The sequence below is a fragment of the Pseudoliparis swirei genome, chromosome 12 (genome assembly GCF_029220125.1).
Source record: "Pseudoliparis swirei isolate HS2019 ecotype Mariana Trench chromosome 12, NWPU_hadal_v1, whole genome shotgun sequence".
Classification (NCBI taxonomy): domain Eukaryota; kingdom Metazoa; phylum Chordata; class Actinopteri; order Perciformes; family Liparidae; genus Pseudoliparis; species Pseudoliparis swirei.
In genome coordinates, this window is record NC_079399.1 from 18,997,025 (window position 1) to 19,012,449 (window position 15,425).

Sequence of the window (15,425 nt, forward strand, 5' to 3'; positions counted from 1 at the left end):
AATATTTAGAATACTCTTTATAGAGGCTGTTCATTGCCCTTTCATATAGTATGGGCTTCAACGCTGAACATATGATAAATCAGTATCAAAATAGCTATCAGTTTATACATTTCTCTGTTAATGAACCAATCTATCGATCAACTGATCATTTAACTTCTATCCCTTCGGTTTTACTGGGGAAGAGGATGAATGCAGTAGCATTCATTCATTTATTGGTGTAGCCCAAAATCACAAAGTACAAGCTCCCCTCAGAGGGCTATACAATCTGTACACATACGACATCCCTGTCCCAGGACCTCACATCGGTTTAGGAAAAAAACAGAAAAAAACTTTCACAGGGAAAAGGGAAGAAAGCTTTATGAGAGGAACAGAGGAGGATCCCTCTCCCCAGATGGACAGAAGCAATAGATGTCATGTGTATATTTGAACAGCATTATAGAGTTACAACACATTTAATGAATATGACAGAAATTTATGAATAATGAGAAGTAGGCATGGACCACGATCCAGACCTCCACAATCCATCAAACAGAAGGAGGAGCATCAGTAGGGCAGGAGGCAGGAGGCATTGCGAAGGAGGCGAGGCCAATGAGGCCAGGCTAGGGGCAGGAAGCAGGGGAAAGGAGTCGGGGCAGGGCCCATGACCGGATCCAGACACAGCCAGGTCCAATGGACCCTGCGAGGCACGAAGATACAAAAGGAAGAAGTCAGAAATTAGTCGTCAGCACTCCCGAAGGCTCGGCAGCTGTAGGCCTGAGTCGCTGTCTGCCGCCGGCACCTCCACCTCGGAGGACCGACCACTAGGCGCAAGCTGTCATCCCTCTGCCAGCTCTTCCCAGTGCTGCTGACACTGAGGTGCCCTGACACAATGGTGTCACCGCTGGTCCCGCCCAGCTTGTGTTCCACTGAGGCTGGGCCCATGTTGTTGTGATCCACGCTCAGCCAGCAGGAAGAGATGTAGACAAGCATGTGGCCTCTCCGCTTCCCCCCACAGACAAGCTGGGCAACAAGAGGAAGGGCCATTTCCAGTTTTGACAGCTCATAATCCCCAACCGGTGAGAGGAGACTAACCAAAAACAGCAACATCTCCAGTAACGACCGTCTTCTCTGTGCTTTATGGCCGTCTGCAGGCTCAGGTGGCGCAGGCGGGCCTCTTATCATTCACACACTTGAGGGGGCGATCTGCTCGCTTTGAAGGGGCTCACACTGAGAGGGATAAAAGCAGGATTGTTCTTCTTTTTTTTGTCTTCTTTTTTTTTCAAATGTGGTCGGTGCATCGTCAGGCCTCCTGCAGGGATGCGTGCTGTAAAGAAAAGCTGTGAAAACGAGATAATCGATCCCAGATCCTTCACTTTATTAACTCCACCCGGCTTCTTTGAAATACGCAGGTTCCTGTTTGTGCAGGAGAGCTACAGCCTTTGAGTTCTTACTTGAGGCGTTCATGATAACCTTGGGAAAGCCCTTGGCAGCTACTCCTCTCTTATTAACTATCTTCCTAAATTGGGAGGAATGTATTTTAGTTTTTTCCGCTCCACTTATTTGAACATTTCCTCCTTTACTGACATCGTCCCAAGGTTGTAAATATTTTTCTTCTAGTCCCTTTCCTGTCCTCCACCACAGCAGTCTTTATCCCTGGAAAGGGGAGCGCTTTGTCTCCTTTTGGGCAGCAGGGGAGAGTTTTTTGGGGGGAGGCGAGGACCACAGTGGTCGCATCGGTGGTGTTGTGTCGGCGGCGTTTTTTCCTCTGATGTGCCAGGTGACCCTTAAGAAAACCCCGCAGCGTGAAGCCAGAACGTTGGTTGAGGTCGTTTGTCGAGAGGGGTCTCTTTTTAATTTAATACCAAGCAAATAACTATGAGAACATGTCAACTTCTATGATTTATTGTTATTTTGAGATTGTTGTAAGTAACACACTATTCTGATGGTCAATCATTTTTAATCTTGACATTTTAGCATTTCATACTAATATTTGTAAAAACAGTCCCACAGCCCCCTTAGTGAGCATTGCTAACCTGTCAAAGTCACTAATTTAACATGACATATTTGCAGTTTAGAAACTGTGGTGGATCCGCCATATTAGACGCCGTCCCAAACCCTCCAATAGCGACTGGCCGCCCTCACTGACCACGCGTAACGAAGTTCTGTGCTCAAATATTTACTTGTGAGCTGCTCAAACTAAGACAGACACTGAATATTGTCATAAAAAAGGTCACCGACTTATAGGTAAATAACCCTGTCCCGCCTAGGAAATGGTAGATGTGTTCATTTGATTGTCAAGTGCAAACAACAAGCAGCTCATGAGCACCAGAGTGAAAATCGAGAAGAAGTTTCCATGAAAGGAGAAAGAAAACCACAGGCCCAAGTCGCTTCTTCCAACAGATGCTGATATAAAACCATGGTTACCACTCCATGTGGCGTCACGGAGCGGGACAGAGCTACTGCCGGTGGCGTTGCCGTGGGGGGGGTACTCAGTCCTGATTACTGGTCGAGATTGAATTAGATTTTGTTGACATGTTTCCAGTGGGACGGAGCCACAGCTGCAGCAGCAGAGGAGTGGGCTGCAGTCGTGCCACTCTGCACGGGCTCAAGGTGACATTTGTGTGGCGGTACAAACACGGGGGCAGACGAGTGAACGGAAGCAGCTCGGGGAAAAGGACGGTCCGAAGCACTGTCACGTTGGGTTAAATTACAGCTGTCAGCACTGCAAGAGTTTTTGTCTGTGCTGCGGAACAAAAACGACGACTCCTTTTTTCTATAAACGGTAACATGACACTGCAAAGACTCCGAAGTAAAGCAGTTAAGTATCAGTGGGTCCAGCAGAGACTTTAAATAACACGTGGATGCTGTGATGTCACCCATTGATATGTGGACAATAGTGTTGAAGTCTCTTGGTGGTGGTCATCTTGGTTTTATGGCCTTCGCCATTATTTTTAGTGACCCGCGAGGGTGGAGCCAAGTCGAACTGAACACTGAAAAATAAATTTTTAGGCGAACAAAATGTTGCATTTAATGTTCAAAAGCTGAAATCCCACTGTGAAAGGGTTACACCGACGTGTTAGTGACCTGTCAATCATTGTGTAGCCCCGCCCAAAAGCATACCCTTAGACTTTTGAGATTGAGACCATAAACACATGTTTACAGTGTTTACTGAGGGAATACATCAAGAGAGAAGTAGTCATCTTTCCATACAATCTGACAGATGTGTTTGTAATCAGTCGCCCCAGGATGCAACTTTAAGGCACTTCCTCATTGGCGTTACTTTTCAAACGGCTTTCCCTTTGTCGTGTGAAAAATGTTGCTCATCGTTTGAAACCCACAAAATCACTCTGTGCTGCCCCCGTCAGCTCTATGGATATTTCTCCACCCACCCTGTTTCCACTCTCCGGGAGCCGGAGGCGTTTTCATTCATTAGGACGCGATCCCGCCAGGTGCTCCCATCAACAACCACCCAGAGCCCCATCACCTCTCCATTAAATGCAAATTTCGGTCCCCGGACGGCTGACCCCAAACACACCATGACATAACCTCAGCTCCTTCCCATGAATTATTCACTCAGGGTGACATGGCCCCCCACCCTCAACACGCTTCTTTATTCCCATGAAACACTGTTCAGCGCCACCTTGTTTCAAGTTGATTTAGGCCACATTTACACATAGCCGGGTATTTACAGAAACAAATATTTCTGCCCCTCCGTTTTCAAAAATAACGTTGTACACACAAGGTCGTTTTCAAAAAAGTTTCTGTTTATATGAACCGCATAATCGCCCGGGCGCCATCATAACTATGCCAAACCTATAGTCGGCAGTGTAACGAGAAGGATAAAGACATGCAAACCAATCAGAATTCTCAAAACCAACAACAACTACGAAAAACACGATCAACTTCCTTTTCCTTTAGAGAGTAAATATGGCGCGAGGTTCATTTGTATGGACAGACAGCGAAGTGGAGCTGCTTTTCGAGTCGCATTAGATTATAAGGCAAATAAAGCACTCGATAATGTGGATTGGGAATCATGCCAAACTAAATACAGGGATATGTTGGCATTGTTCTTAGAACAGTACCCGTCCGAGACCTCCGAGGAGTATCCTCATGTCAAGGAGGAAATAACTCGGGCGCACCTAAGCAAACTAACTGTAAACATAGGACGCTCACATGACGTGAAGCATTTTTAGTCGCATACTGTGACGTTTGACAACCTAAAACTCCGTTTGACCTAGTTCACACGCAAACACAAAAACTGAGTTTTCAGAAATCTCCACTTTGGCCAGAGTTTTTAGAAATGATCGTTTTCCGTGATAAACCTCCGTTTTTGTGTAAATGAAAGGCCAAAACGCATGAAAATATATGCGTTTTACCATCGTGTAAACGGGGTCTTAGTCAATTGTCTCCCCATTCACTCCTTAAATCCCTCTCTTTACACTTTCTGATGCTTTCAGTCTTTAGCACCAAATGAAGCTCCCAATTAATTGTCGCTCCAGTGTTGCATGAATAGCCTCTTGCGTTAACTAATATTAGATTCGACTCCACCCCTGTTCATGTAATGCCCTGAAATTTGATTATTTTTTTCTTTTTTTTCGGAGGGTTCATCGATTTCATGTTGAAATTGGCTGAAACACTGGAGGTGCCTGATGGCAACCATGACGGCATACAGAAAGCAAGAAGCCAACAAAAGGAGAATTATTCATGCTTTCCTTTTATGAAAGCATATACAGGGGGGGGGGGGGTGAACGGCAACAACAAAAAACAGCCCCTACTGCAAGCAGGTAGCAGCTTCTTTTCTTTCTTTCTTTTTTTTTTTGTAAGTGAAGGAGGAATAATTAATCAGCAGCTAGGGCTGAGGGAAATAAAGAGATGAAAGAACCTTCAGTTCAAAGAGAGCAATCGCCGACAAGCTCGGCCCTCGCCGGGCCTGCGGAGGATAGAGTTGGACCAACGGAGGGTTACTGGTGCAGCGGTCGTCTTTAGACTGAAATGGATTTCTTTCAGCCTGAATCGATTCTGATTTCTGAAGACGGTTTGTTCTAATTGGGAAGAGTTGGTGGTAAAAACAGGGTACTCGTATAACGGAATGTGGTATTTGTTTGGATTATTGTAGGGGGGGGGGGGCTGTGCTCTCCATCCCCACCATCATAACACCCAGTGAGAGTATATGCTCTTCACCCAGTGGAAGATTTGTGGCAGGGATCTGGGAGCAGACCAACACTTTACTTTCCACAGGAGAGATGACCCGCCCCGAATCAAGGTCACAGACCAACCAGCTGTGATGCTAAGCCACACCTATTCCCCCGACTGCAAAGATTTGGAGTTCACCCGCCGTCCATCCGGCTCGGTAGGGGATCAATACATTTTGACCTCTTCCACAGAGCTGACTCAGCCTGCCTTTGCCAGTGTCTGCTGTGAGACACAGACACACACACACAAGATTAGAGACGCTCGGGCCGAGCGTCGTCGACTTTAGTTACCCATGTCAAGGCAATTTATTGAGACTCCTGAAGTATGCCAACATTTAAAACAAAAGATGGAATGAACCCATAAGAGAGAAAACACATGTGTTCACTGTGAAAAGGCTTGTCCTCTCCTTTTGGTTTTCAGAAAAAAGACAAATAAACCAAGAAAAGCACAGATAATAAGTGAATTTCTCTCACTTCCTGTGACAACCTTTCTATTGGTGCCGACGGCGTGTCGACATCAGCACCGTCTGAGGGACCGGCCTGTAATTCTGTTGAAAGAGAGCGGTCACAGTGTGTCAGCCGGTGTGAAGCTCCCGCTCTAAATCGCTCAACAAAGACCAGCGTTTCAAAGTTGAATGTCGAGGGAGAAAGACTTGCTAGCTGCATCCTAGACGTTGACGGTGATTTTTTCTATTATCAGAATGGAAGAGAGAACCACATGTCATTAATTAGGTCTAAGGAGTGGAGTGATTCTGAGTACTGGGTACTTTTACATGCACAAGTGTCCTGTTTTAATCCAGTTTTCACTGATGGGGGAATGATTTTGACATCGGTTGCTTAAATGTTCTCTTTGGTATTTTTCGACCCTACGTATGTTCCCATTTTTTGGGAGTCTATTGCTGTACACACACACACACACACTACTATTACCTGGGGTTTTCCATGCAAATCTAATATAATAACATTGATAATATTAAGTATAAATGTTTCATAGAATAATACTTGAACAACATCCTATCTGGGGGGAATTTGAGTCTACACATGTCATGTGGTCCCCTGGTTATACTATCTCGGTATGTTAGGGTTTGAGTGATCATTTTTTCACATTTCACTTGATCCAGTCTGCTTGTTATTGTGTCTAACCGAGTCTCGCTCGAGGAGGGCCCCTTCGACATCATCTTAATATTCAGCCATGGCATTGAACATCTGACCATGAAAACCCTCAGCTATGCCTTTCTGTACTCTGACAACACCTGCACTCCTCTCTCCAACTCTCACTCGCATTTTCCACCGATGTTCCTTTGCCAACAGCTCAAAATGTCTGAAAGTATAGTGAAAGATTACTGTCAAATGTCCGAGTCCTCGGTGACTGCATGATATAACTAGAACGGGCATTCGGTAGAGCGCATACCTTCGCATACCACAAGATTGGGCATTGAATTATGATATGGTAAAAAGAAGATTTTGACCTTTTCATGACTTTGACCCGACCGAATTTCATGCGATTCGGTTTAATACTTTTTTAGTTATGCGAGTAACACGCATACAAATAAATAAATAAACTAGAATGGGCACTGGTAGAGCGCAAGACATATCACTCGATTGGGCATTGAATTATGAACATTTTGGCATTAGTTGCATGCCAATTGGATACAAATTGACCGTGCTATGGTAAAAAGAAGATGTTGACCTTTTCATGACCTTGACCTTTGACCCGATTGATCCCAAAATCTAATCAAATGGTCCCCGGATAATAACCAATCATCCCACCGAATTTCATGCGATTCGGTTTAATACTTTTTGTGTTATGCGAATAACACGCATACAAATAAATAAATACACGGCGATCAAAACATAACCTTCCGCATTTTCAATGCGAAGGTAACAATGAGAAATTCTCAAACAGAAAGGGTTGATTGATTACGTTAGAAGAGATTGTCGTATTTGTGCTTTATTTTGTGACTCCACACCTCCAGCAAAACAACCCCGTATGGAGCATCCTCTGGCAGACTTCACTGTGATGGATGATGGATATTGTGTGCTGGCGTTGCTGTTCCGCTTTCAGCCTCTTCCCTCTGGCAGTTTCCCGTTAGATCGGAGTGCGATTGTCTTGTTTCAGAGTGCTTTTATTGTTTTGTCGGCAACACGGAGGAGTGAGATGCCTCTCTGGGTTCATCCACTTGTTTGAAAAGAGTGGAAGCCCTCGCTCCTCATTCGTCGATCCTCTCTCGGTCCTCACCGTGTGTCATGGGTGATCCCTCCTCTCGCCGGAGACAGATGAGGCGAATATATTCTCAAGTTATTTAAGGACAGACTGATACTTTGTCTTCAGAGAAGAGTCCGGACTTATGGCCCGTTGTGTGTCCGTGCCCAATGCTGATATTTTGGTCCTTGTTTTTTCAGAGAAACAATTATTGGTGTTAATTCCTCTGGAAGCACACGTGCAATCTTGTACACCCGCTGTTGTGTGTCATTTATTTTTTTCAAATCTCAGCAATTCATTCTGCTGAGGGAAAGACAATCCTACTGTGGTCATAATTAAACCATTGAGAAAGTATGTTAAGACTTTTTTTTAAGGCCGTAGTCTCAAACGATATCTCCACACGTGTGCAACATAAAAATGCAACATCAAAACCTTACTTTGGTAGTTTTTCCCTTTCCTACAATGGCTTGTAAAATCTTTTTTTCTTCTTCTTTTTTTTCATGAGCGAAAATCAAGGCAGCAAAGCCGAGACTTCTTGATTTGTGTTCCTTCAATTCCCATAAGGCAACTCTATCTCCAAACCCGAGTCGGCATAACCCGGTGATGTCACTTTCTGTCATTTTTACCACTTGACAAAGCTGCTGCGTTTTGACGGTTTCAATCGTACTCTGTGTGAATGGTAAATGGACTTTGACGGGTCACATTGTTGGAGGACTTTTTAGATGTTAAGGTAACATTGTGTAATCAGAATGGAGGGGGGCCCGAGCTTGCATCTTAATGGGCGATGCAAGATAACTTTTATACACAGTAAAGAATGGAGTAGAATAGAATAGAAATGTTTAAGACAGACGAAGGCCGATCGTCTGTCTCTATGAACAAAAAAACAGCATCTGTCCGCCGACACTCGTCCTCTCTTCACTCCGTCCTCCCTTCACTCCGTCCTCCCTTCACTCCGTCCTCCTCTCACTCCGTCCTCCTCTCACTCCGTCCTCCCTTCACTCCGTCCTCCTCTCACTCCGTCCTCCTCTCACTCCGTCCTCCCTTCACTCCGTCCTCCCTTCACTCCGTCCTCCTCTCACTCCATCCTCCTCTCACTCCGTCCTCCCTTCACTCCGTCCTCCCTTCACTCCGTCCTCCCTTCACTCCGTCCTCCTCTCACTCCGTCCTCCTCTCACTCCGTCCTCCTCTCACTCCGTCCTCCCTTCACTCCGTCCTCCCTTCACTCAGTCCTCCCTTCACTGCGTCCTCCCTTCGCTCCGTCCTCCCTTCGCTCAGTCCTCCCTTCGCTCAGTCCTCCCTTCACTCCGTCCTCCTCTCACTGCGTCCTCCCTTCGCTCAGTCCTCCCTTCGCTCAGTCCTCCCTTCGCTCAGTCCTCCCTTCACTCCGTCCTCCTCTCACTCCGTCCTCCCTTCACTCCGTCCTCCTCTCACTCCGTCCTCCTCTCACTCCGTCCTCCCTTCACTCCGTCCTCCCTTCACTGCGTCCTCCCTTCGCTCAGTCCTCCCTTCGCTCAGTCCTCCCTTCGCTCCGTCCTCCCTTCGCTCCGTCCTCCCTTCGCTCCGTCCTCCCTTCGCTCCGTCCTCCCTTCGCTCCGTCCTCCCTTCGCTCCGTCCTCCCTTCACTGCGTCCTCCCTTCACTCCGTCCTCCCTTCACTCCGTCCTCCCTTCACTGCGTCCTCCTCTCACTCCGTCCTCCCTTCACTCTCCATCACTGCCGACGGTGTGAAGCTGACGGCACGCATCGGCGTCAACGGAGCCGCTATCACTGACCGAGCAAGAGACACACTTCTACCGGGGACACAAGCGGTGTGTCTCAGGCTATGAACACAATGTCCCTGCCTGAGGAAGCAGTGTGAGAAGGAGACATTTGAACGGAGCGATGAGTTCAGCTCGCTTCGGTTTTGCTGAGGTGGCCGAGTGCAGCCAGACAGAATGTTTTTCATCCCATCGATCCACCCGTCCAGCTCTTAGTACACAACTTAAATTCATTGCCTGCATTAATGCTCTTCTGGCCTGTTTGTGTTTTTTTGATCTCTCCTGCTCCTTTTATCACGCACAATCTTCCTGCTGTCATTTATAAACCTACCAACCTTTTTTTCCTCCTCCTGTCATCCACAGATTATAGATAATGGGCTGTGTGCAATGCAAGGATAAGGAAGCAACCAAACTCACAGACGACCGAGACACCAGCATCCCCCAGGCCGCGGGCTACCGCTATGGGGCCGACCCCACGCCGCAGCACTACCCCAGCTTCGGGGTCACCGCCATCCCCAACTACAACAACTTCCACGCCCCCGTCGGACAGGGGATGTCCGTCTTCGGAGGGGTCAGCACCTCCTCTCACACTGGAACCCTGAGGACCCACGGTGGGACAGGTGAGGGATGTTTATGAGGGAGACATATATATATAATATATGTGCATGCGTATATATACATGCATACATACATGTTCTTTTATTTTAATGAAACTCGGAGGCAGTGTCCCTGTCGTGTTTGTGATTGACAGCTGCTGGCACTTATTCTGGCTCTGCCCACCAAAATACAGCATACACATATCTTTACTTAAAATACGCTTGATTGACTTGAAACACGGCTTACGTCTATGCAGGATGCGTTCAGGCACAGTATTGAGTGTAGGTCTCGTTCCAACACCCATCCACTCTAGTTATACGTGTAAAAAGAAGTGTGGTTGAGCCATTAGATATCTCAAAGAGAAGTTCAAGGCTAGGCCATTTCTTTTGGCTGCATTCTCAAGTAGTTGCAGCATTTTATGTGACGGTGACAAACACACACACACACACACACACACCTTCATTTGCAAAGCTCTACGGGGTGCTTTGTTAGAGACCCCAAACTCTTGACAATCCCCACATGCGGCTCCACCGCCGAGCCCAACCCGGCCCCCGTCAGGAACGTCCGGCTGACATTAGCTCAGCTTTGTGCGCCCAGGTCCTTGTTTATGTAGGGGAATATTCCAACTCAGGATATCCGTTATGTTCTGCGACTGAGCTCTGGGCCGGCTCTGCAGAGGAACTCTGCGCTTCCACTCGACCTAGCAGGCGTCCTCTCCCTCAAAGTGCGGATTATTTTCCGCACCGCATAATCCAAATCCACTCGGCGGGCAGAGGAACAGAAAGGTGGCGGGGTCTTAGCTTTTTAATTTTCTCCTGGTGGGGAAAAATGTGGACGTAAGCCGGCCCTTCCCTTAACCCCTGTTATGACACACAGCTGCCTCGATTGTGAGCTCTGACAGCCACAATCGACCCCCCCGTCCCCTGTCGCACTGCGGACACCACAAATTGCGTTTGGCGTCGGGAATCTTATTGATTATCAGTTCATCATTTGCTGGACCTATGACCTTGTGTAGCGTATTGAGTGTGATCCTCGCAGTCAGCTCCGGGACGAATCAATACACCAGTGTACCTAACGCTGACCTCATGGAACATTCGCAGGGCAAAACCACAACAGTGACGCATTTGGGGTCTTGTTGCATTTTCGATCAGACACTCTTTTGTACACTGCGCGCTCCCTTTGCTTCGTCGGCTGCCACTTGTAGGCGAGAGCCTCACACACACACCCTCTCGTCATATTAACGCGATTACCCAGAAAGCCTCGGGCCCCGTGAGAGCGTCTGAAGTGAAGCGACTTGAGAAAGAAAACAAGATGCGATCAAGCGAGTTGAAGTGGACTTTGAAGAATTGCCCATTGGACTTCATTTTGTCAAACCGCTTAATACCTGCCGTCGCCTCAGACCGGAGAAAAACGCTCTGTTGTGAGGCACTGATGAAGACAAACCTCTTTTAGGACAACTCCAGTTAATAGCATTGTTCATAATTTCATATTGTTTGGTTATAATAACCCTGTTGCTTGCTCACTAAATCAATTGTTTGAATATGGCTGCTGGGGCCCCGGGGGAGTGCTGTGCCGAATTTGGTACAGTTCAAACACATCCGTAAGAAGTGCTTCTTGGGATAAATAACAAAGCTAACATTATCAGGGAGGCGCCATTGATTTATGTTGTGACTTGTTCAGGCTCTATTTAGTCAAAAGGGAGCAGGATAATGGTGACATGTTCAAATGTAATCTTTTCCAAATTTAGATTTTGGTGAGAAACTTACCAATATGAATTATGATACATAATTGTTTGAAGGAGATGTTTTAATGCGATCTAAGGTAAATGCATGAGAGGGAGCTTCGACCTGTTGAATAGCAAAAAGTAGTCTGCAAATGAGAATAACGAAGTGTGCATTGAAATACGTGGGCTGTTTTGTGTACCAAGGCTCTCAAGTGTCACGCATTGAGAGTGACAGTCACGCATTTCGGTCTTAAGTCACGCACTCCCGCCACACATCGTATTTCTCACGCTGAAAAAAACTCTCGGCTATTTAATGTTTTAATGTGCAGCGCCAACATGAGCCGCGCTGCCCTCACCGTGGAGGAATCAAGCGCTCCCCTGGAGTTCTGCTGTGAGGAGCCACTTATCAGCCAATCAAAAAAAAGAAATGGGCTACACAATAGCCAATCGGAAAAAAAAACATATCTGTTGTATCTGGGTAAGATTTAATCCAGCAACCAATGAAAATAAAGCCCTAACCCTAACCCTTTTATCAAAGAGAAACGCACAACGAGTCAACCTGCAAAGAGCTCAGCGTCTCTTTCAGTTGTGGGAGCGTGAATCCACTCTCAGACTACTACGTGACCCCGTAACCCCAATTAAAAGTAAGCCACAATAAATGATTCATCTTTTCATAGTGTAATTTTACATTTTTGTAGCCTTAATGAGATGTGAGGCTTATTATCTGGTTTAGTTTGTCCCAGAGGATCTTGTGAGTGTATATATATATATATAGCTTAACAAAATGTTTCCACCCCTCTGTTTCTCTGTCTTCTCCTAATCATGGACTATTTGTTCTATTTGTATGCTCTACCCGGGCATCCCTAAATGGGCAGTTTAACAGTTTGCGTGTTTCTCCACCTCCAATCTTCATTTCTATTGTCAACCTCCCGCTACGCTCTGCTAACGCATCTTCCAACCAGCCAAATTCCTCCCGTCGCTACAGTGTGTGAGGCTGGGGGAGCCGTGGTGAGAGAAGGTGAGAGCTCCAGATGAGAGCCGTGGGAGAAGGGGATGAGACTCGGTGGGGGAGGGGAAGGTGACTTCAGGTTACTTTGTGAGAATGATTCTGCAAAGGTTCTTCTGCTGACTACGAGGCCAGTTCAACCGCAGGAAGCCGCCAGACAACTTTTCCCGCTAATTTCTTCTCCGCTCCCACGCACACATCGCGTGGCGCTACTCGTCTACCAATATCAAATGTGAACACGTGGATTGCACTTAAACCCCCGGCGTAAGCAATTTTATCGCAGTATGAGCATGAAATCCTCGCGAAGCATTTTAGTTTTCTTCATCTACGCTTGATCTGGGCGGGTCAGGGACCAATGGCGTCTTGGACCCCCAACTTCTGTCGCCCTTCTGACCAAAACATCTTTGACAGACGTGGGGTCTCAGAAAAAACATGCTGACATGCAGGTACCAGATAAAAAGTTAGGGATTGCTTTTACCGTGACTCCAAGCTTCTTTCTCTCCTGCTAATCTGCCCAAAGCGCTGACGCTGTGTCTCTCCTCTTCCCCCCCTCTGCAGGAGTCACCCTCTTTGTGGCACTTTACGACTATGAGGCGCGGACGGAGGACGACCTCAGCTTCAGGAAAGGAGAGCGGTTCCAGATCATCAACAGCACGTAAGTCATCTCTGGATAAAAGTGTCAACTCGTACGTGGGGGAAAACAAATACGTGTTTGGATGTCTTAATCTGGAGAAAACATACATCAACCAATCAACATTGCCAACGGAATTAATTTACATATTAAAAGAAAAGTGTAGAGGGTGTGTGGTCCGTGCGTGTATGTATTCCAGCTCTTTTACCATCGTGGTCTCGGCTTGTGGATTCATATTGTGTTTCCCTCTGCATGAGGCTGCTTGGAGCTGCCTCTGTTTGTTTGGGTTGTCTGGAGCGCTGCAGTGACATGTGAGGAGGGGGGTGACTGGTGGGTCTGTGCTCCTCCAACACTATTGCCTGTTAGATTTTGTTATGATATATGATGATGCTGCTGCGTGCACTGCAGAGGGAAGGCAAGTGACTATAATACTGTCTAAGTAACAATGTTGAAAAAAACAATATATATGAGATGGACATGGACACATGGTGGTCATGTTACTGGCTGATTTGAGTATTTGGGGATTTCTTGTGTTTTCAAATTGGCAAACAAAAAAATAAAGATTCCAGTTATTTCCCAACCAGAAGTGTGGAGAAACGGGTTTAGATTCCCTTCACATTGGGAAATAAAAATATTAAGAAAAAAGAATTCAACGGATTGCTAAATACATGTAATATAAATAAAAACAATTGTGTGTTAGCACCTGAATCAAATAACTCCCATGAAATGTCCCATAAAGAACAATACAATTCTTAGTTATGGGCAAAGAGGAAAATGTTTGTTATTGGTATGGAAGCAAAAGACCATCTTATTTGTGTGCGTTCCAAAATGTGTCCGAGTGTGTTTCCTGTCGCAGTGTAAGCATGAATGACATGAGCCATCAGGAAGTAAACATGGAGCCAAGCTGTTGCCTAGCAATGCAACTCTGTTTAAAATAGCCCATGAATTGTAATTAAATTCCAATGTTTGTCGCCAACATCAGGGAGTCGAACACACAATTCAACGTGTATGAAGAGAAAACTATTTATCCACAATAATACATAAAACATAATAAATAAGTGACAATGCATGTAAGAAATGTAGCACCGGTGTTTACTGTTTACTGTACTCACAGTTGCTTTCCTCTAAACAAGCAACACTGTGCTTTCACACCAAAATACAGAGTTTCAACTATATAAATATGAATGCTAGTATAGCTCTCTACAGTATATGGCTGCCTTATCACCTCAGCCTTTGGGGGGGGGGGGGGGGGGCTTCCTCCTCACCACCACACCCGGTCAGCATCCTGTCCCAGCCGCCTTCTCGCACATTCCACCACACACCTCGAGGCCACGAGCAAGACGACACCCTCTTCCTCCCCTTGCTCCTCAGCAGGGGCCAGACATCTTCACCACCTCCTCCCTCTCCTCCATCTCTTCCTCTCCACCTCCCTGTCTGTCTGCCCCACCCCTTTCTGCTTCAACCACCCTGGAGGCTTCTTCCTCCAGCTGGCCACACTGACCCCTGCTGGACAAAGGTGGTAAAGGGCTCGGCGGGAAAATCCTCCTGTCAGAGCTTTGCAGCAAGTGGTTGACAGATGCCCACGAGCAGGCGGCGGGAGGGGGGCGGCAGACATCCCAGCCTCGGCTGACAGAAGGCACTCTTTTTTGGGGGGTTTTGTGAGTTTGCAAGCGGCTCCTGTTTTTACCAAACCCGCAAAATAAATTGACTGTCGTTCTGGTGGAGCTGCAGGCCATGAATAGACGAGACTGTGGCCTCTTGCAGCGCTGTGCGACTCGTCTCAGTTTACACAGACCCTGCGTTTAATTATTCTTTCATCTGCAGTCACCACGGGGGGAGAGAGAGAGAGAGAGAGGATCTGGAGACGGGAGGGATGCTCTTTGTTGTTGTTGTTGTTGTGTGTGTGTGTGTGTGTGTGTGTGTGTGTGTGTGTGTGTGTGTGCGTGCGTAAGAGGCAGTCTGACGGACCGTGGCCCCGCACCCGTCTGTTTAAGTCTTTCCCATGGCTCCATGAAAACACCCTTGCCCCCGCAAAACGCATCCTCTCGCTCGTGCATACTTTTGCCTGAAGAAGAAGGCCGATATTCGGGACTCCATCTTTCCCCCTTGGCATAAATAAAGGCCTCCTCTCCCCCTCACTCTACTCCCCTGTCTCTTTCAGTGTGCCAGAGAGACATTGTCAAAGCACGGGGAAGTGTGTGTGTGTGGGGGGGGGGGGGTAAATTTGTTATTGTGCATTTACGTGTAAGCATCTGTAATGACGGCAAACCACTGCTGCTATCTGTCCTTTAAGACAGATACTGAAGAAGAGAGTGGACAAATGAAGAGAGAGAAGGAA

The 15,425-nt window shown here is 46.8% G+C and overlaps 1 protein-coding gene across 4 annotated transcripts in view; it reads left to right on the plus strand.

Annotated features, from left to right (window-relative positions):
- fynb (FYN proto-oncogene, Src family tyrosine kinase b) overlaps window positions 1–15,425 on the plus strand; it is a 51,373-nt gene that overhangs the window by 21,667 nt on the left and 14,281 nt on the right. For all 4 annotated transcript variants that reach the window (XM_056427751.1, XM_056427749.1, XM_056427747.1 and 1 more), the window contains 2 exons: window positions 9,494–9,750; window positions 13,015–13,111. In XM_056427751.1, coding sequence (XP_056283726.1) covers window positions 9,504–9,750; window positions 13,015–13,111 — 344 coding nt within the window. In that variant the 5' untranslated portion in view covers window positions 9,494–9,503. The remainder of the gene's footprint in view (window positions 1–9,493; window positions 9,751–13,014; window positions 13,112–15,425) is intronic.